General features: G+C 44.2%; 1 protein-coding gene across 1 annotated transcript in view; it reads left to right on the top strand.

Annotated features, from left to right (window-relative positions):
* The window catches only part of CC2D1B (coiled-coil and C2 domain containing 1B), a 2,494,855-nt gene that overhangs the window by 413,246 nt on the left and 2,060,616 nt on the right, over positions 1–20,993 (top strand). Inside the window, exon 5 of the mRNA XM_044085963.1 lies at positions 3,192–3,329. Coding sequence (XP_043941898.1) covers positions 3,192–3,329 — 138 coding nt within the window. The remainder of the gene's footprint in view (positions 1–3,191; positions 3,330–20,993) is intronic.

Below are 20,993 nucleotides of genomic sequence, written 5' to 3'. Positions count from 1 at the left end.
ACTTCCTCATTCCACCACCATGTCTCCTTGTCGTCCTTCCTCTGTCCAGATGTGATACCAAGCACCTTTCTAGTCGTCTCCCTTACTAGCTCTGCTGTAGTTACCCAGCTATTTGGTAACTCTTCACTGCCACCCCAGTGCCTGTCTTAATTCATCCCTGAACTCCACCTCACAATTACCCTTTTTCAGTTTCCACAATTTGATCCTTGGTGCTGCCCTCACACTCCTCCTCTTAATCACCAACGTCATCCTACAAACCACCATCCTATGCTGCCTAACTACACTTTCTCCGGTCACCACTTTACAGTCTCCAATCTCCTTCAAACTGACCCTCCTACATAAGATATCCACCTGTGTGCATCTTCCTCCACTCTTGTATGTCACCCTATGCTCCTCCCTCTTGTTAAAATACGTATTCACCACAGCCATGTCCATCCTTTTCGCAAAATCCACTACCATCTGACCTTCTACATTCTTTTGTTTAACACCATACCTACCCATCACTTCCTCATCCTCTCTGTTCCCTTCACCAACATGCCCATTGAAATATGCTCCAATCACCACTCTCTCACCCTTAGGTACAGTCATCACCACTTCATCCAATTCACTCCAAAATTTTTCTTTCTCATCGATTGCACACCCAACTTGTGGAGCATATGCACTAACAACATTCATCATTACACCATCAATTTCCAGCTTCATAAACATTACTCTATTGACACTCTTTTCACCTCCAAAACGCTATTAGCATACTGTTCCTTCAGAATAACTCCTACACCATTTCTCCTTCCATCCACACCATGATAAAACAATTTGAACCCACCTCCGATACACCTAGCCTTACTCCCCTTCCATCTGGTCTCTTGCACACACAATATACCAACCTTCCTTCTGTCCATCATATCAGCTAGCTCTCTCGCTATACCAGTCATACTGCCAACATTCAAAGTTCCAACCCTCACAACCACAGTCCTAGCCTTTCTCCTCTCTCCCCGTCTTCGGCCATGTCTTCCGCCTCTTCTCCTCCTTCGGCCAACAGTAGCCCTTTTTCCACCAGCACCCTGTTGGCTAACAGTACTGGTGGCGGTCGTTAACCCGGGCCTCGACCGATCCAGTATTAAAGTATTTATTGGTATCTGCATGAAATGTAAGGTAACATGGAACATAATAGTCATTAATTACTAAGAACTAATTGTGTTAAGTACCAACAAGAAACATGCAAATAGTGTTAACAATAGAAGGAGTCCTATTTTTCCTTAGAGAGTGGTTCTTTTATAATAGTGTTAACTGTCAGATTGTACTTTCAGTCAGAATGCCTATAGGGTTTTTGATGCAGTGTCAGACGAATAAAGGAGAATTAGTGATATTGGTGATGCAGTGTTTGAGATCATCATCATTATGATGGAAGCTCAGATAATGGTTAGATTATTAACCAAAGCACTGAAAGAGAGAATTGTAGTTGTTGAAACCATTTGTGTCTTTCGGCTTTTCCCGGTTAGGGGTCGCCACAGTGGAACTCCGGTCCACTAATGATTGGCAGTCGATTTTTACGTGCCGAGTTGCTGGCCCTGACGCACAGCCTTCAAAGAAGGTACGCCCATTCACGCATGTCTCCCCACAGAAGACACAGTAGCTGAGAATCGAACAGGGCAACGTCTTACTGTGAGGTGACAATGCTACATAATTTTATAAAAAGAAGCCGATGTACTGTTGTTTAGACTAGGAAACAGTATGCAGAAAAGTTCCAGTCTTTTCCAAGACTTCATTGCATGGGATGGCTATATTTTGTAGGGTCTGTTGGGGAAAGAAAACGTTCATTTCATTTAGCACGGATCAGTGAGAGCATCACAGCTCCAGAATCAGGGGTTGAGTCTTGACTTCCAGTCAATGTCTGTTTAGAGTTTTCATGTTCTTTCTATGTCTGCATGTGTTTTCTTTGGATTCTCCAGTTTCCTCCCACATCCCAGAAACATGCTGGTTGATTGGCTGCATTAAACTGTCGTGCGTGCGTGCGTGCGTGCGTGTGTGTGTGTGTGTGTGTGTGTGTGTGTGTGTGAGTGTGTGCGCGCGTCTGTGTGTGTGTATTATTCACACGCACACATATCCACACATGCATAAACATAGTTTGTATGTCTTTGTGGCTTGGGTCATGGCTGAAGAGGGCTAGTCATTCCTTCTTTTTTTCTTTTTCTTTCTTTATGTACTATTTTTTGTATCTTGTGTGTAATAGTTACAGTTCCTGTTTTGCCTTGCATTGTATTATATATTATGACATCTTGTAAGATTTTTTTTTTAACTGCTAAGTTTCTTTCCCAGGGCCTGTGCTGAAAAAGGAGCCTGTCATGACCCATATGGCATTTCCCAGTAAACAAATGCTGATAAATACATAACTTTATGACAGGTGTAAAATTATTTATCCTTTCAAATGAATGCTGTAATAGTATGAGATGACAATGTGAACTGAGATGAAATAAAATAGAAGGGACAAATAGCTTTATGGATTTAAGGCTGTCCTACTGTTCAGTTTTCTGTGTACTAGGAATGTCTTTTGACACTGGCAGTATTATGCTTTACCATCAAAGCTCTGGTTGAAAGATTTCAGTAGTAAACGTCATTACACCAGTGTAGGTGTGTTTCTATTTCATAGTAAACTATAAAAATGCTTACGTACTTGACTGAAGTTTAAAAGTTTAGATTAATTTGTTCATGTATGTGTTCTGGTTTACAAATTTATAAACATGTTGTCATATGATATTAGTGGAAAATGTTACATCAGTGCAGAAGAAAGTAACTGCTATGCTGATGGAAGCCTTTCGGTGCCCACTCCCAAAACTGTTCACCCTAATGAAAGACCATACTGTATTCAGCAACTGTTAACTGACCACAGTAAACCTTTTCTTCCTGGGATGAATAGTTTGAGTGCTCCACCTAGTTTTATATTCCTAAATTTAGATTAGATTAACATAAAAAGCTGTTGGAAACATCAGGTAAAATAGTTCTGGCATTTAGTCCAAGTATTTTTAAAACACTAGTTTGGCTTGCAGAATATATACTGGTGTGGGACTGTATTCTCATGACTGAACAGTAGCTTTCAAGTGTTGCTTATGTACAGATATCCTAATGTACAGACAGTGAGTTTGGAAACATGTGGGCATGATCTTTAAAAGTATTTCCTAATGTTTCTTCTAAAGAAAACTGTAGCTGCCGTGGTTTCAGTGGAATTGCAGCAGAAAGTGACAGAGAGACTTGAGATGTACAAAACAGCAATCAGCAATGCAAAGGAGGCTGGAGAGACCTCCAAAGTAAGACGATATGAACGAGGCCTAAAGGTATTTGTGGTTTTGATTTTCAGCCAAATTTACATTCATGATGCTTTACTAACTTCAGTGTTTTAGATGTTATTCACATTACTGGAAAGCTTAAGATATGCTGATGCTAGAAAAATAATAATTTTGCAGTAAAGTTGTATTGAACTGATATAATGAAACAAAATTAATTGTACAGGGTCACTAAGATATGATGGCTCACTTGAAATACTGCTGCTTTTTTTGGATCTTGTAGGAAAAGGTTCTTAGTTTCATGAGTGGAAATTGTGTGCAGATACAAGTAAATGTTTTAATAATGCTGTAGAATTTTGTTTTCATATATTTTATTGTCACTGTTTCAGCAATAATTAATTTGTCTACCTAGATCTTGCAGATATTCTTATGTATCATGTCAACTCCATGGATTATAGGGACTTAACCCTGACTGTGTCTCTGATGATCTGGATTTGATTAGCAGTCCAGGCAGTGGAGGTGCATGAGGGAGGAATGGAAGAATGGGGGATAGTATTTATAGAATCCTTCTGCAAGAGTTCTGATATGAGGAAGATCAGACAGTGCATTACCTGCAAATTTGTAGTTCGAGACCATGAGCTTGCCAAGGAGTATCTCAGTGGCAACACCCAGCTCTGCTCTGAGTTACAGCACAATGGCATGAAAATTGCAGAATCAAATGTTATTGCCAGCATCCTAGCAGATAGATTCAATGCTAACTTTAACCCCCTCTCACCCCCTAAAAGGCCCATAGATATACCGCAAGAATGTAGAGTCCCTGTAATCACAACTACACAGGTAAAAACTGCACTCTCTAAAGCCAAGAACACAGCATCCATGGGACTGGACAACATTCCAGGCTGCATTTTACACAAACTTCAGAATGAACTGGCTCCCCACCTAAGCACCATGTTCAGTCATAGCCTCACGTCTGGATGGCACACAGCAGCAGTTATCCCACTCCACAAAGAGGGAGCCACCACAGACCCCGGGGAACTTTCGCCTTTTTAGTCTGATGAGCCTGGTCTGCAAGGCCATGGAACGTATCATCATGGAACTCATAAACAAAGACGTTGGTAACCTCCAAACTCTGGACCCCACCCAGTTCAAGTTTGTGAAAGGCAGATCATGCCTCCTAAACCTGATAGACTTCTTTGAGGCAGTCACCAAAGCCATAGACGAGGGTAAGGTGGTTCACACAGCCTATCTTAACCTCGCCAAGGCCTTCAACACCATCCCCCATTCTAGCATTATAGATAAACTCACTAAACTAGGTATAAATCCCTACGTCACAAGATGGGTTGCCAGCTGGCACAACAACAGACCACAATGTAAAAGTTACAGACTCCAAATCTGACTTCAAACCAGTGACAAGTGGAGTATCACAGGGTTCAGTCCTGGGTCCTCTCCTGTTTGGTATCTAATTCTCTGAAGTCCAGGCTAACACAGAAGGTCTTTGGCTAACGAAGTTCGCAGATGACTGCAAATTAGGAGCCATAGTCGAGTCCCCAAATGACGTAGACATACTACAGAAGGGCCTCACTGAGACAGATGCCTGAGGTCAGAGCCATGGCCTCAAGCTCAATGCCAAAAAGTGCATTGTCATCCCCTTTGGCAAAAACTCTGTACCCATGAACTAACACATAGGTGGCAGTCTACTTAACACCGAATGTGTGATAAGAGACCTTGGGATTCAGGTGGACAGTAGTCTCTCCTTTGATAATCACATCGCCACAGTAGTCAGGAAATCCTTCTACATGGCACACCTCATCACAAAAGGGTTCTCATCCAGGAAAAAAAGAGGTCATTGTTCCCCTATACTCGGCTCTCATTAGACCCATTATAGAGTACAACGCCCCTTTTGGAATGTACCTCATAAGACATCTGCAGCAGCTGGAAAGGCCGCAGAAGTACCTCACAAAGAGGATTACTGGACTCAGATGCCCTGTGTTGACCGTCTGAAAAGACTCGAGCTTTACTCCATAGCATATTGCCTACTTCGAGGTGATCTCTGCCTAACATACAAAGCTATGTCAAACCCAGAGCTGTTGGACATGCTACACCTAAAGAAATCCCAATTCCTCCAAGCTACATGCACTAGGGGCATCAACCTTGTCACCACAATAAAAAGAACATGCTGGAGGGATAGATTCCTGTCCCAGAGGCTTCCCATACTCTGGAAAAAACTACCCATCTGTGTCAAGCAGAGTTCCTCATTAGCACTCTACAAGAAAAATTTTGATGAGTGGATGTAAAATAGGACATTCACCTCGGGGATCACTTCTGTGGCTCTGCTCGACAGGGGCACAGAAAAATAAATTTCTTGGGTGGCAAAAGCCAGGGAACCTTGTTGGCTATGCTTACTTAGGCCCTTGGGCCAGTAGCCTAGTACCTAACTGTGAACCTTTGAGTATGAATTCACTCCAGCTGAGTATTGCAAGTGTGTAGCATTACATGCACACCTGTATTTGATTCTGTATAGTGGTTATGGTGGTCTTAGTATGTATGTGTTCATATGTGGAGGATGAGGTGGAAGTTAGAAAAAGATCGATAGAAAAAAATTGCATTTCTTTTCTGTAATACTAAAATGCAGCAGTTCAGGGTAAACTCTTCTTCTGCACCCACTAAAAATTATGTATTCTAGGCTTGTCAGGCATTTAATTTGTGTGCTGTGTGTAAGATACTGTTGAACAAGGGCTGACTGTTGAAGTTATGGTAAGTAAAATGTGTAATTTGATAGTCATGTCATTCTGTGGTAGGTGAACAGAGCATTGCTTTTGCTATGTGAAGATGAAACTGGTAGATGTTATGTTGTCCTATCTTGCCTCCATTCTTGCTGGTTGGGTTCGGAAGTGATAATCGGTTCCGACTCAGCCTATACAAAAGCTTGAGGACTTCCACCGGCTCGTGGCTACACCCTATCCCATCATGTTCAGAGAAGATTACCCACTCTCCTTTGCCACTAAACAAGATTGGGCGCTTCCATGCAGGCTCTGGCTAAGTGGAAACTCTTCTTCTTTATTACTTACTAAAAATTGTCAAAATTGTTCCTTTTCAATTGTGGTTTAACTGTTAGAAATTAGTATTTAACTGTTTAGGGTGTTCGCTCTATTGTTGCTTGTGCTTCTCTGGTGGCTGTCGTTCTACCTCTAGGCCTGGTAGATTCTTTCCTTATGCTGGTTTCTAAGCTCATTTAAGTTAGAGAACTTGGACTAAATCCTTCCTGCCTTTCTTGGGTAACTCGTTTAAGTTAGAGGGCACCCTTCGGCCCATTTAACTTAGAGGGTCTTTCCCCTTCCTTCTTCTTTCCCTGTGTTAATTAGGAGCAGTTTGTGTTAGAGAACTACTCCTTTTTTGCCATGTAGTGTAGTAAGCTATAGTGTTATTATTGTGTAGTAGTTCTAACCTTTTCCATTTAAAAAAAAAAAAGTTGTGTTGTTTTCCCAGTTGACTGTAGTTAGATTTTGTTGTGTGTGTGTTAACAGGATGTCGAAAGATCCTAAGTAATCAAAACCTTCGGATTTAAAAAAAATATGACAAGTGCAATCAAAAGATGTTGTTAACTGATGGACATACCAGTTGTGTATATTGTTTGGGTGCTGTTCACCTACAGCAAGCATGATGTTCTTCCTGTTTCACTGTTGCAGTTATCACATTTGAGTTATCCTGCCAGGGGTAGCCCTTAGTCGGCCCGAATACCAGAGGCTTAGTATTTCTGCATCGGTTGCTGTTGCTCCAGGACTGATATCAGGTCATTAGTGGTATAAAAACAGGCAGCCAACGCCATTACATCAGTCTTTCTTGCTGAGGAGCCCAAAGCAGAAGCAGTTCGCATGAGTGTTGGTCGGCCGCTACCTGAGTTTTCGTTTCCAAATTGAAGTTGAAGTCTTCTGAAGCTATGTACCCCATTGGGGATCCTTTTTTCTTGCTCTAACCAATGTCAGAAAAAGTTAACAATTGTCTCGCCTGTGGAAAGCAAATACCACACCGAGACTTCATTCTTACTGCGTCACCTGTTTCGGCCCAGACCACTATGTCCCCCGCTGTCGCATTTGTGCTTTGTTCAACGCCAGAACTATACATTGTCAGGCCCTTTTGTAGCTTGATATTTTCGCTGTCAGTCCTTGAATTCCAATATGGCTTCGATAAGACATCCGACTACCAATCTTCCAAAAAAAGTAAGGGTGAAGACAGAGACAGACCGCACAGGTCCGAAACTGCCGACGATGCTTTTGTTAATCTAGTCGTCAGTTCTCCGGTCCTCAGTGAGGCACTTTCGCAGCCTTTGATGCCTGCTTCTGTGGATTCGCAGGCCGCTACCGAGACCATTTCACAGTCCGGTATGCCGCAAGACTCTTCTTCGACTAAGGATCCTGCGATTGTCTATACCTTGGATGGGTCCGGAGCCACTGAGCTAACACCGGCTTCCGAGGAAATACTTTGCATTACTGATACTTGACACAGACCGACGACTTCTTTTGTGTCATCAGTTCTTTCTAAAACTACCGAGTTTCTAAGGCCTAGGGTACGAACCACATCCAAAAAACCGATGACCCAAGCTCAAGCACCTGCTTCCTTGCCTCAGTCTCAAATGCTTAAAATGGCAGAAGACCTTATTATGCTTATTAGGGGAAGCCAGACTACCCCTTCCAAAAGAAAAAGAGACTTGTCCCCAGTAGTTTTATCTGAACAGGAGTCTGATGACTCTAATGCATTTGAATATGAAGATATGCAACCCCTCTCTGCTTATGAGGATTCTGATGCAGAGGAATCCATTCCTTCTGCCTCTCCATCCGAGGATTTCTCTTGGGGAAACCCTACATACTTTAAGTGCGCATTTCCAATGAGAATGTCAGGACTATCCTTAGTCAAAAAAGAGACTCAGGGAATTCTTATATCTATCACAGCACAAACCCTTGGCCATTCCTCCTGTCCTGGATGTTGTGGATGATGTTTTTCTGGAATCCAGTCTGACTCCTGACACCCTTCCTCCTGCTTCCAGGAAACCTGACCGGTATTACAGAGTCCCTGACTCTCACATATTTCTTTTCAAAAATCTTACTGCTGACCTGATCCTGAGGTCATCTCTCAAGGACCTAAAGGAATCAAAGCAACTTCAGCTAAGAATCCCACCCCCTCAGATAGGGATTCCCGCGCATTAGACAGATGGGGTAAAAAAGTATACACCTCTGATACTCTTGCTATTAGAGCATTACATTTTCAGTTCCACATGCTGAAATATCAGCAGCATACCATGGAACTTCTCAAACAAAAAATATCTTCTTTTCCTGCTTGTGCAGAAAATACAGAATTACAAGAGTTAAAGCATTCTGCAAGTCAAGTAACTAAGCACACCTTACAATGTGGTTTTGATACCCTAGAAGCATCTTGCAGGGCAGCAGTCACTGGTTCTGCCCTTAGAAGGCATGCTTAGCTTAAGGAACAGACCTTGCCAGACCATGTCAAATCCAAATTATTGGACGCACCCTTGAACAAGGACAACTTATTTGGCACCAAGGCAGAAGAGGTCTTAAAAAAGATGGAAGATAAAGCTAAATCTATGCAGACAGTTTAAGACTTCTTACATGTCCAGCTATCGAGGTTCAGTAGGCATTACCCCTCCAAGCACTGGTCGTTTCCTGCCCCCTCCAAGCCAGCTCAGCCCAGATCCAGGGGAAGCAGACACCCCAGACAGCAGCCCTAGGGAATGCAGAGATCTAAGGAATGGTGTTCCTCCTCTTCAAAAACAGGGAGTTCAAAACCAACCCCTTATGGTAAGAACTTACAATGACTTTTCACTTCCACCCCTTACCTCTCCCCACCTGCTTGTGCCCCTAGGAAGAAAACTCTCCTTCCACGCAAATAACTGGGCCACAATTACCAATGACTGATGGGTCCTCAACATAGTATCCCAGGGATACAAATTTTATTTCCACATTCCTCCAACCCCAAAAGGGTTCCCAGATCTTCCTCCAAACCAGTGGTCAGAGGCCAAAAAGCAAGTCCTTTCCCTGCTCTCCATGAGGGCAAAACAGCATGTTCCTGCAGAACAGATAGGCCAAGGTTTCTAAACCATACTCTTCCTGGTACCCAGAAAAGAGGGCACATGGCGCCCCATCCTCGATCTATCCATTCTAAACACCTTTCTGGTGATACCAAAATTCAAAATGCTCACCCTCCAACAGCTTCTACCAGTGGTTTCCAAAGATGATTAGTTAGCCACCCTAGACCTAAAAGAGGCCTACCTATACATCTCAATCAGGGAATCATGCAGGAAATGCCTACATTTCAGGGCAGGATCTATGCACTTTCAGATATTCATCCTGTTTCACTTTTGCAGTCCTAACCAATGGGTTATCCAGCTCCCAATAGCCCTCGATCGGTCAGAATATCAAAGGTAAGTAAAGTATGACATTAGCTGTCATCGGTTGTAAAGGATGTCAGGACATCCGATACAAAAGGAGGCAGCCAATGTCACTTCCTCAGCCTTCCCTGCCGCGGAGCCCGAAGCAGATGCATTTCTTGCATGAGTGCCGGTCGGCAGTATACCATATGTTCTTCATCTCACATTGCTGCAGTCCTTACACTTGGGTAGTCCGCTGTCCTCGGTCGGCCCGAATATCAAAGTATAAGGCTGACGTCGGTCAAGGCGCATTTGACTGACATCAGGACGTCAGGGTACAAATGCGCATGACCGACGTCATATCCTCAGTCTTTTTTGCCGCATGGTCCGATGCAGAAGCAGCATTGCAAGTGCCGGTTGGCGTTCTGAGATTTTTCGATTTCGAAGTTTCAGACCGAGTTCAAAGTTGGCTAAGTACCCGTTGGGGAATATTTTAGTTTTTCTTGCCTCAGTGATTTACCGGATGTCAGAAAAAGTCAATAATTGCATTTCTTGTGGGAAACAGATACCGCATAGAGATTATCATACTTTGTGTATTCCTTGCTTAGGGCCTGAGCACGACGTTGTTGGCTGTCGCTCTTGTGCTAGATTTAATAACGCACTATAAAGAGAAGGTTGGATTGTGCAAGGTTAGTCTTTGGGAAGCGGTGCAATTATAAAATGCCGTCGGATGCTCCGACGCCCGCTTCTTCGAAGAAGCGCAAGGACAAAGCAGTTAAGCCTAGGCTGGAAGAACCGTCTGTACCGGACGCCGGTTCTTTAGAGGTGTCGGTGGAGCCGGTGGCTCCACCGGAGGTTTCTTTGTGTTCCCAGGGTGAGACTTTATTATTGCAAGATGTGGCCTCTCAGGAGGCAAGTCAGGCTGAGGGGGCTTCTCAGGTTACTATTCTCCCCTCCCTTCCTAGGGTGGCTAGGCCCTCTCCTTCTGTTTCAAAGGCTTCTCCCAGGGGCAGGCCAGGTTTAGCTTCAGTTGGTATTACCCCTAGCTCTTCAGGAACTGTGCCCAAGAAGCATATGCTTAAAATGGCAGAAGATTTGATTACTTTGATTAGGGGTTCTATGCCCCCTCCTGATAAGAGACCTAGGATGGAGCCTGAGCTGGGGGGGTTTTGAGCAGGCTTCAGATGTTTCAGAGTCTTGACTGAAGACTTGCAGGAGTACTCTCCTTATTCTGATTCTGATGTGGATGATTCTACTCCTTCTGCTTCTCCTCCTGAGGATTTTTCTTTTTCAGAAACTCTTCATTCCATGAGGGAGCATTTTAAGTGGGAAGGTCAAGACTTCTCTGATTCCAGGAAAAGGCTTAGGGAATTTTTATTTTTACCCCAGCATAGGCCTTTGGCTATACCTCCTGTTTTGGATGTAGTGGGAGATGTTTTTTCAGAGGCTTCTCTTAATCCTGATTCTTTGCCTCCTGCTCCTGTTAAGCCGGCTAGGTATTACAGGGTGCCTGAAGCTCATAAGTATCTTTTTAAGAGTCCTAGGGCAGACCCAGAAACTGTTAGCCATGGGCCTAAAGGTGTTAAGGCTTCTGTTGTAAAGAATCCGGTTCCTGCAGACAAAGAGGCTAGGGCCTTGGATAGATGGGGAAAGAAAGTTTATACTTCTTCCACTCTTGCTATGAGGGCTTTGAATTGCCAGTTTCACATGTTGAAATACCAAAACTATCTCCTTTCACAATTGAAGTCTAAGGTTGATGCTCTGGCAGTAGGTATTGATTGTAAAGAGTTGCAAGATTTAGTACATGTTTCTGAACAGGTGGGTAAGCATTCTTTGCAATGTGGTTTTGATGCTGTACAGGCCTCGTCTAGGGTGGCTGCCACTGGGTCAGTTTTTCGCAGGCACGCCTGGCTAAGGGATCAAAATTTGTCTGAACATGTTAAAACAAGGATTTTAGATGCTCCTTTACAATCTGACGTGTTGTTTGGTCCTCCTGTTGAGGCAGTTTTAAAGAAAATGGAAGACAAGGCTAAGTCTATGCAGACTGTTAAAGATTTTTGCAGGTCCAGCCTCCAAAGTTTAGTAGAAATTGGCCTACTAAGGGGTGGACGTATCCTTCTTATGATTCCCAGTCTAGGGGTAGATCTAGGCGTGGTAGGGGCAGAGCTCAGGGCTCTTTCAGGCCTAGAACAGGGAGTTCTCCTGCACAGTCTTGGTGAGGGCAGGGGTCAGTCCTTTCGTAAACAGATCCAATGACCTACCTTTTCAGCTGCCAGAGCCTTCTCGTCTGGCAGCACCTTTGGGAGGAAGGTTGGCACTTTTCAAAGAAAATTGGAGTTTAATTACCCAAGACAGATGGGTATTGGATATCATACACCACGGTTACAGGTTTTATTTCCATACCTTGCCTCCTTTCAAAGGCATGCCAGATGTTCCTCCTCAACAAAGAATAGAGGCTCACAAGCAAGTTTCTCTGTTACTCCAAATAGGGGCCATACAGCCGGTTCCTATGCCAGAAGTGGGCCTAGGATTTTATTCTCGCCTGTTCCTAGTACCAAAGAAGGGGAACACGTGGAGACCAATTTTGGATTTATCTACCCTCAACACTTATCTGGACATTCCCAAGTTCAAAATGTTGACGTTACAGCAGCTTTTACCTCTGCTGGGCAAAGATCATTGGATGGTAACTTTGGATCTCAAGGAGGCTTACCTTCATGTTCCTATCAGACTAAGTTGCAGGAAGTATCTGCGTTTTCGAGCTGGGACTTCTCACTATGAGTTCTCTGCATTGCCCTTTGGCTTATCTACTGCGCCCAGAGTGTTCACGAAAGTTCTGGCTCCAGTGATAGCTTTCTTCAGGCTAAAAGGAATACAAATCTATCCTTATTTGGACGACTGCCTGATTCTGGCTCAAGGAAGGGAAGAGCTTCTTCATCATTTGGAATATGTAATAGCAGTGCTAAGATGCCTGGGGTATTCTGTGAACGAAATAAAGTCCAGTCTAGTACCCTCTCAGGACATGTGCTTTCTGGGTGTGAGACTGAATACAGCATCCCAGATGGCCTTTTTAACCCCGGACAAACAAAAGAGTCTATCCCTTGACTTCCATCAGCTATCTCATCAGTCCGGGCTGACTGCAAGGACAGTCCTTCAAGCCTTAGGGTTCATGGCATCTTGTATTCTGGTGCTTCCCAATGCCAAACTGCATATGAGGAAGCTGCAATGGTATCTCAAAAATGTATGGACACAGCACTGCCAGGATCTAGACACTGTCATTCAAATAATACCTTGCATTCAAAAGGAATTTTTGTGGTGGGCTCAGGAATGTCACCTAAACAAGGGACTCTCTGTGACCCGGCCAGAGGCGAGTCAGATTTTAACGACAGATGCCTCAGACAAAGCTTGGGGAGCTCATCTAAATGGAAAGTGGATACAAGACAAGTGGCCTGCCAGACTACAACATCTACATATCAACCTGAAGGAGATGTTAGCAGTCCAGTTTGCATTAATAGCTTTCAAGGATTTACTTCTTCCAGGGCAGGTGTTGATTCTAACAGACAACACAACTGTCATGTGGTACATCAACAAGCAAGGGGAACGATTCTTATCCTCTATGCAGGCAAGCAATGATTTTGTGGGAGACTGCTCTCAGTTTACAGCTCAATCTTCAGGCAAGGTTTCTGCCAGGAGCACAGAACTCCTTAGCAGATGTGTTGAGCAGGCAATTATGGATCCCCACGAGTGGAAATTGGATCCTCATGTATTTCAGAAATTGACAGTGTCATGGGGAACTCCAGACATAGATCTGTTCGCTTCTCCACTAAACCATCAGCTGCCAAAGTTTTGCACAAAAAGGTTTCATCCCACAGCTTGGAAAGTGGACGCTCTTTCTTTCAATTGGAGCAATCTTCATGTGTATGCCTTTCCTCCTCTGCCTCTCCTCCCAAAGGTACTTCTCAAGGTCAGACAGGACAAGCCAAGGATGATTTTAATAGCTCCAGATTGGCCTCAACAGCACTGGTACCCATTAATGAGAAGTCTGGTACGGAAGCCTCCATGGCCTTTGCCTTCGATTCCACACCTGTTGTCACAGGAGGACAGCCATTTGCTGAATGTCAAACTTCACTCTCTTCACCTAACGGCCTGGCATATTCTGTTTTGAACCATAGAGGGTCTCAACTTCCACAACAAGTTTTGAATGTGATTTTGGAAGCTAGAAGGCCTAGTACAAGGAAAGTGTACGCAGATAAATGGAAGAGATTTTTATTTTGGAGTGCAGCAAAAGATTTTGATGTTTCTGAGCCTAATTTGAGTGTGGCTCTTCAATATCTTACTGAGTTACTGGACAAAGGTTTGTCTTTCTCTTCTATTAAGGTTCATGCTGCAGCAATTTCGCTCACTATGATTGTGTCCCACCATTGTTTTCTCATCCTTTGTTCAAGCAATTTCTTAGAGGGGCAAAGAATATAAGACCCCCGAAGAGCTCCTACTCCTGCTTGGGATCTCAATTTTGTGTTGGAGAAACTCACTCTACAACCTTTTGAGCCTGCAGCTACTTCTGAGTTGAAATATTTATCATGGAAGACTGCTTTTTGTTGGCAATTACCTCTGCAAGAAGGGTTTCTGAATTGCAGGCCCTTATGGCGGTTGAGCCTTTCTTGATTTTCCATAAGGATAGGGTATCATTACGTACTAATCCTTCCTTTATGCCTAAGGTGGTTTCTAGTGTGGCTTTAAACCAAACTATTCATTTGCCTACTTTTTATGCAAATCCCCAAAATAAAGGGGAAAAGATTTTGCACACTTTAGATGTACACAGGCAGTTGCGTTATTATTTGGACAGAACTAAAGGGTTCAGGCAGTCTCAGCAGTTGTTTGTTTCTTTTGCTTTGAGTTCTCAGGGCAAGCCTGTGTCAAAACAAACTATTTCTAAGTGGATTGGGTTTTGCATTTCTTTCTGTTATTCCCATCATGGCAAGGAGATTCCAGCTGGGATTAGGCCTCATTCCACTAGGGCTACTGCCACATCAACAGCTTTTTTGAGGGGAGTGGCAACCAAGGATATTTTGGAGGCAGCTACTTGGAGTTCAGTGCATACTTTCTCTAGGCATTATCACCTGCCACTTTACTCTAAATCCAGGGCTGGTTTTGCCACTGCTGTTTTGCAGGGCATTTTGGCAGCTCCTGCTTCCTTGTAGTTAGCCATCCTCCCTTACCTCTGCTTTGGGATTCTACCCAAGTGTAAGGACTGCAGCAATGTGAGATGAAGAACATAGTACAGTTTTGTACCTACCATAAATCTAGATGTTCGAATATCCACATTGCTGCAGTCCAATTTACCCTCCCTCCTTCCCCTCTGTAGTTAGAGGCGGTTGTGTGGGTTGGGTTGTACATATTGTGTATATTGTATATATTGTACATATAGTTAGTGCAAGGGTGGTTGGTTGGTTGTTTGCTGTCTTTTGGTTTTGACCTTTATTTTTAGGGTCTTCTGACATCTGGGGCAAGAAAAGACTGAGGATATGACGTCGGTCATGCGCATTTGTACCCTGACGTCCTGATGTCAGTCAAATGCGCCTTGACCGACGTCAGCCTTATACTTTGATATTCGGGCCGACCGAGGACAGCGGACTACCCAAGTGTAAGGACTGCAGCAATGTGGATCTTCGAACATCTACATTTATGGTAGGTACAAAACTGTACTTTTTCGTTTCTGACTACAGAGTTGAAGTCTAGTACAGCTAAGTACCCCATTGGGGATCCTCTTTTCTTGCCTTAAAGAATGTCAGAAAAGGTTAATAATTGTCTTAACTGTGGAAAGCAGATTCCCCATAGAGATTTTCATTCCCACTGTATTATTTGTTTAGGCCTTGACCACGACGTTCCTAATTGTGATCTTTGTGCCTCTTTTAATCCACGTACTATTCGTCGTCAGGCTAAGCTTTTAGCTAAACATTTTGGAGTTTGGCTTAAGTTTGTTGATATGGCGTCTGCTTCGAATGCACCCAAAAAAAACATAAGGATAAGGACCGCGACAGGCTTCAGAAGGTAAAGTCCTCAGATGATGTTAGGATGGTCGTCAGTCATGCAGTAGTTAGTGAGGCGCCTTTGCAGCCCCTGCAGTCCGCGGATTTTCAACCGCAGGCCTCGATTGAGACCATTTCAGAGTCCCCCAGGTCTCCGGCCTCCATTTTGCCTTCTGACTTTTCGCCTGTCGCCTCTTCAGCTGGATCCGGAGCCACTAAGCTGACATTGGTGTCCGAGGCCTCCATTCTTCGTTCAGACAGCAAGCTCATACCGACAACCTCTTCTGCAACTTCAGCGGTTGCCAGGCCTCCAGAGTCCTTCAGGCTTGCAGGTAAATCTTCCAGTCGTAAGCCTGTGAAAATCAGGCTTCAGTTTCTTCTCGTTCCCCTCAATCCCAAATGGTTAAAATGGCTAATGACCTTTTGACTCTTATTAGGGGTTCACAGCCTCCTCCTTCTAAAAGGTGTAGGGATGTTTCTTCTGAGGCTTTGTCTTTTTCTGGTTCTGATTCTTCTAGCATTTCTGCTGATGAAGAGGAAGTTTCTCAGGCTTTTCCTCCTTTTGAGGATTCAGATGCAGAGGAGTCCATCCCTTCTGCCTCTCCTCCAGAAGATTTCTCTTTTGGTGATACTTTGAATACTCTCAGGGAGCATTTTAAATGGGAAAGTCAGGATTATCCCCAATTTAAGAAAAGGATTAGGGAGTTTTTGGATTTACCTCGGCATAAGCCTCTGGCTATTCGCCCCAGTGTTGGAAGTGGTTGATGTTGTTTTTCTGGAAAATTCCTTGACTCCAAATATGGTTCCGCCTGCTCCCAGGAAACCTGACAGGTACTATAGAGTTCCTGATTCTCATCTCTTTCTTTTCAGGAATCCGTTGGCTGATCCTGAGGTTATTTCTGAAGGCCCTAAAGGAGTTAAGGCCACTGTTACCAAAAATCCTGTTCCTTCTGACGGGGAATCTAGGAACCTAGATAGGTAGGGTAAAAATGTTTATTCCTCTGCCACTCTTGCTATTAGGTCTACTAAGTGTCTTTTTCATATGCTGAAGTACCAGCAGCACACCCTGGAGGCTATTAAGTGTAGGATAGCAAGTGTGCCTCTTTTGGCCGCGAGTAAGTATATGCAGGATTTGCTGAATTCTGCCAGTCTTGTCAATAAACATTCTTTACATTGTGGATTTGACATTTTAGAAGCCTCCTGCAGGGCTACAACTACTGGATCTGTTATTAGAAGGCACACTTGGCTCAGGGAACAGCCCCTTCCAGAGCCGTCAAGGCTAAGCTTTTAGATGTACCTTTACATAAGGACAATCTTTTTGGCAGCAAAGCAGAGCAAGTGCTCAGAAAGATGGAGGATAAGGCCAAGTCTATGCAAACTGTTAAGGATTTTCTGTAAGTTCTACCTCCTCGCTTTAGCAGGAATTACCCTTCTAAGATTTGGACGTTTCCTGATACCAGCAGACAGAACCGTTCTAGGACTAGAGGTTACAAATCTTCTAGGGGGCAGGTGGCTACCCCTCAAAGGTCATAAGCATTGGCAGGCTTCCACTTCCAAGGCTGGAAGTTCTAAGCCTGCATCTCAGTCAAAGCACTCTCAATGACTTTATCCAACTTCTGCCTGTTCTTACCTGTCTGGAGAGTCCTTTAGGTAGAAGGTTGGCCCTTTTTGTAAATGTCTGGGCCACTATCACGGATGACAAATAGGTACTCGGAACTGTATCCCTAGGGCACAAGTTTTCTTTCCACACCTTTCCAGTTCCCAAAGGATTCCCGGATGCTTCTCCAAACCAAAGGGCAGAAGTAGAAAAACAAATTTTGTCTCTGTTTCTTCTAGGAGCAATAGAATCAGTTCCTGCTCAGCAGGTAGGCCAGGGTTTCTATTCCAGACTTTTCCTAGTTCCAAAAAAAGAAGGCTGCTGGTGTCCCATCCTAGATCTATCCATTCTGAACTCTTCTTGTCAATTCCAAAGTTAAAAATGCTCACTCTGCAACAGTTGCTGCCAATGTTAGAAAAGGATTCCTGGCTGGTAACTTTGGATCTCAAAGAAGCTTATCTGCACATCCGTATCAGGGAAAGTTGCAGGCAATACCTTCGTTTCAGGGTGGGTATGCAACATTATCAATTCTCTGTGCTGCCCTTTGGCTTATCTACTGCTCCCAGAGTTTTCACAAAGTGCCTGGCTCCAGTCATTGCTTTTTGCAGGCAGAAGAAAATTCAGATTTATCCATACTTGGACGACTGTCTGATTCAAGCAAATTCTCAGGATCAGCTGTTACAGGATCTAGAATTTGTAAAGACTCTTCTCTCTTCCCTGGGTTACACTCTCAACGTGGAAAAATCAAAAATGGTACCATCCAAGGAAATAACATTTCTGAAAGCGAGTCCGAACACAGCCGCCCAGATGATATATCTCACCCAGGAGAAGCGGACAACTCTTTCAGTTTACTTCAAGCACTTGGCAATCCTGTCCCAGCTCCCCTGCAAGGAGATACCTGCAAGCTCTGGGATACATGGCCTCTTGCATCCTCATGATTCTATATGCAAGACTGCATAAGAGGAAATTGCAATGGTACTTCAAGAACATCTGGTGTCAACACACACAGGACCTGGATATGATGATTCCTCTGCTTCCATGTCTACAGATGGAGTTCCTATGGTGGCCAGCAGCCTGTCTACAAAACAAAGGCATGCCTTTTCGCCCACCTCCTGCCACTTAAGTTCTTACCACAGATGCATCGGGCTATGCCTGGGGAGCACACCTGGATGGCAGATGCATACAGGGATGTTGGAATACCCAGCAGATGCACCTGCACATAAATCTAAAGGAGTTGATAGCAGTTCAGCAGGCCCTACTAGCTTTCAAGCATCTTTTTTCTCCAGGGACACTGCTCGTCATAATAGACAACACCACAGTTATGTGGTACATCAACAGGCAGGGAGGGACTCATTCTTACCCCCTGTGCAGGCAGAGCATGAATCTTTGGTCCATAGCAGCATCCCTGGGCCTGCATCTCCTAGCTCAGTTTCTTCCAGGAAGGCTCAATGTTTTGGCAGACCAGTTGAGCAGACAAACCCTGGATCCTCACGAGTGGCAGCTGAACAGAGCAGTCTTTTACAGCATTATTCAATGTTGGGGCACACCTCAGGTGGATCTTTTCTCCTCCCCGGACAACCATCTTCTACCTCTTTTTTGCACCAGACAGCATCACAGCAGACCCTGGAGAGTGGATGCTCTGTCCTTCCCTTGGACGTTGCTGTCAGTTTATGCCTTCCCTCCTTTTCCTCTTCTTCCCAGAGTATTATTGAAGATCAGGGACGAACGACCAAGGACTATTCTCATAGCTCTGGACTGGCCCAGACAGCATTATCCACTGCTTTGCAGTCTCTCCCAGTTTCCTCCCTGGCATCTTCCTCTGAAGCCGAATCTTTTGGTTCAGGAAGGGGGAAGCATTCTACATCCTCATCTTCAGTCACTCCATTTGGCAGCATGGCTCATTGTATGACTCCTTCCTTTTCTTCTTCCCTTTCCCAGCAGGTGGTTGACGTGCTGAGGGGAGGCCAGGAGACCTAGCACTAGGAAATCCTACGCTGGCAAATGGGAAAGGTTCTCTCATTGGATGCAGGCTAGAGGGGAATCTTCTTCTCAACCTACTCTTCCTCTGATCCTGGAATACCTGGATGATTTGCTTCAGGGTGGTCTTTCTTTTTCCTCTATCAAGATCCATGCTTCAGCCATTTCTGCTCATTGTTCTTTTGAACAACCCATTTTCTCTCATCCCCTGATGAAAATGTTCCTCAGAGGTGCTTGCAACTTAAAACCTCCCAGAAGGGCACCTACCCCAGCCTGGGATCTTAATTTTGTTCCAGATAAACTCACTCTTCCTCCTTTTGAGCCAGCTGCCACTGCAGATTTAAAGTTTCTCTCTTGGAAGACTGCCTTCCTCTTGGCTATAACTTCAGCAAGTAGGGTTTTGGAGCTGCAAGCTTTGATGGTTGTGGAGCCTTTTTATTTTTCATGCAGTTAGGGTCTCTCTTAGAACCAACCCCTCCTTTATGCCTAAGGTGGTTTCTAGCCTGCCTCTTAATCAGTCCATACACCTTCCTACCTTCTTTCCTAATCCTCGAAATAGAGGTGAAAGGATCCTACACCCTCTTGATGTGCACAGACAGCTCAGGTTTTACTTGGACGGGACTAAAGACCTTCGGAAATCAGCACAGTTATTGGTCAGTTTTGCCGCTGGAGCCCGGGGCAGGTCTATTTCTAAGCAAATCCTTTCCAAGCGGATGGCACATTGTATTACCTTTTGTTATTCCTTTCATGGCAAGGTTCCTCCTCAAGGGGTTAGGACCCACTCAACTAGAGCAGCTTCCACTTCTGCAGCCTTTTTAAGGGGTGTCCCTACTAAAGACATTTTGGAGGCTGCCACTTGGTCTTCTGTTAACACTTTCACAAATCATTGTAATTTGCCTTTGTTTTTTAGAGCCAGGGCAGGGTTTGCTACTGCTGTTCTGCAGGGCATTATTTCCAATCCTTGATTCTGTTGATTCCTCCTCCCTTTTTTCTGAGCTTTGGTAATCAACCCATTTGTTAGGACTGCAACAGTGAAACATGATGAACATAGTACAGTTGTGTACACTTACCATAAATGTAGATGTTCGAGTGTATTCACTGTTGCAGTCCTGGTTTTCCTCCCTCCTTCCCCCTTTTGGTCCTCTCCTGTTCTCCTTTCCTAAGGCACAGGCTAAATTTGGTGTTATTTGCCAAAGTGGCTTTTGGTTTAAGCCTTCTTTTTGGGGGCTTCTGACTGTTATGGCAAGAAAGACTGAGGAAGCGACGTTGGCTGCCTCCTTTTTTATCGGACGTCCTGACGTCCTTTACAACCGATGACAGCTGATCTCATATTTTACTTACCTTTGTTATTCTGGCCGATCGAGGGCTACCGGGAGTCAGATAACCCATTGGTTAGGACAGCAACAGTGAATACACTCGAACATCTACATTTATGGTAAGTGTACACAACTGTACTTTCTCTACGCTTCCCTTTGGCTTATCCACTACTCCCAGAGTTTTCACAAAATGCCTGGCTCCCACCATTGCTTTTTGTAGACAAAGAAATATTCAAATTTACCCATACTTAGACGACTGCCTGATTCAGACAGTTGGGAAAAGCTGCTACAACACTTGACGTTTGTAAAGGACCTACTGACCTCCCTGGGGTATACTATCAATGAAAATAAATCAAAACTAGTCCCCACACAAACAGTTGTATTCTGGGAGCAAGCCTGGACACAGCATCACAGATG

Source organism: Protopterus annectens, chromosome 10.part0 (assembly GCF_019279795.1).
Source record: "Protopterus annectens isolate FY-2018-M chromosome 10.part0, PAN1.0, whole genome shotgun sequence".
NCBI lineage: Eukaryota > Metazoa > Chordata > Ceratodontiformes > Protopteridae > Protopterus > Protopterus annectens.
This window is presented reverse-complemented; position numbering and strand designations above follow the sequence as displayed.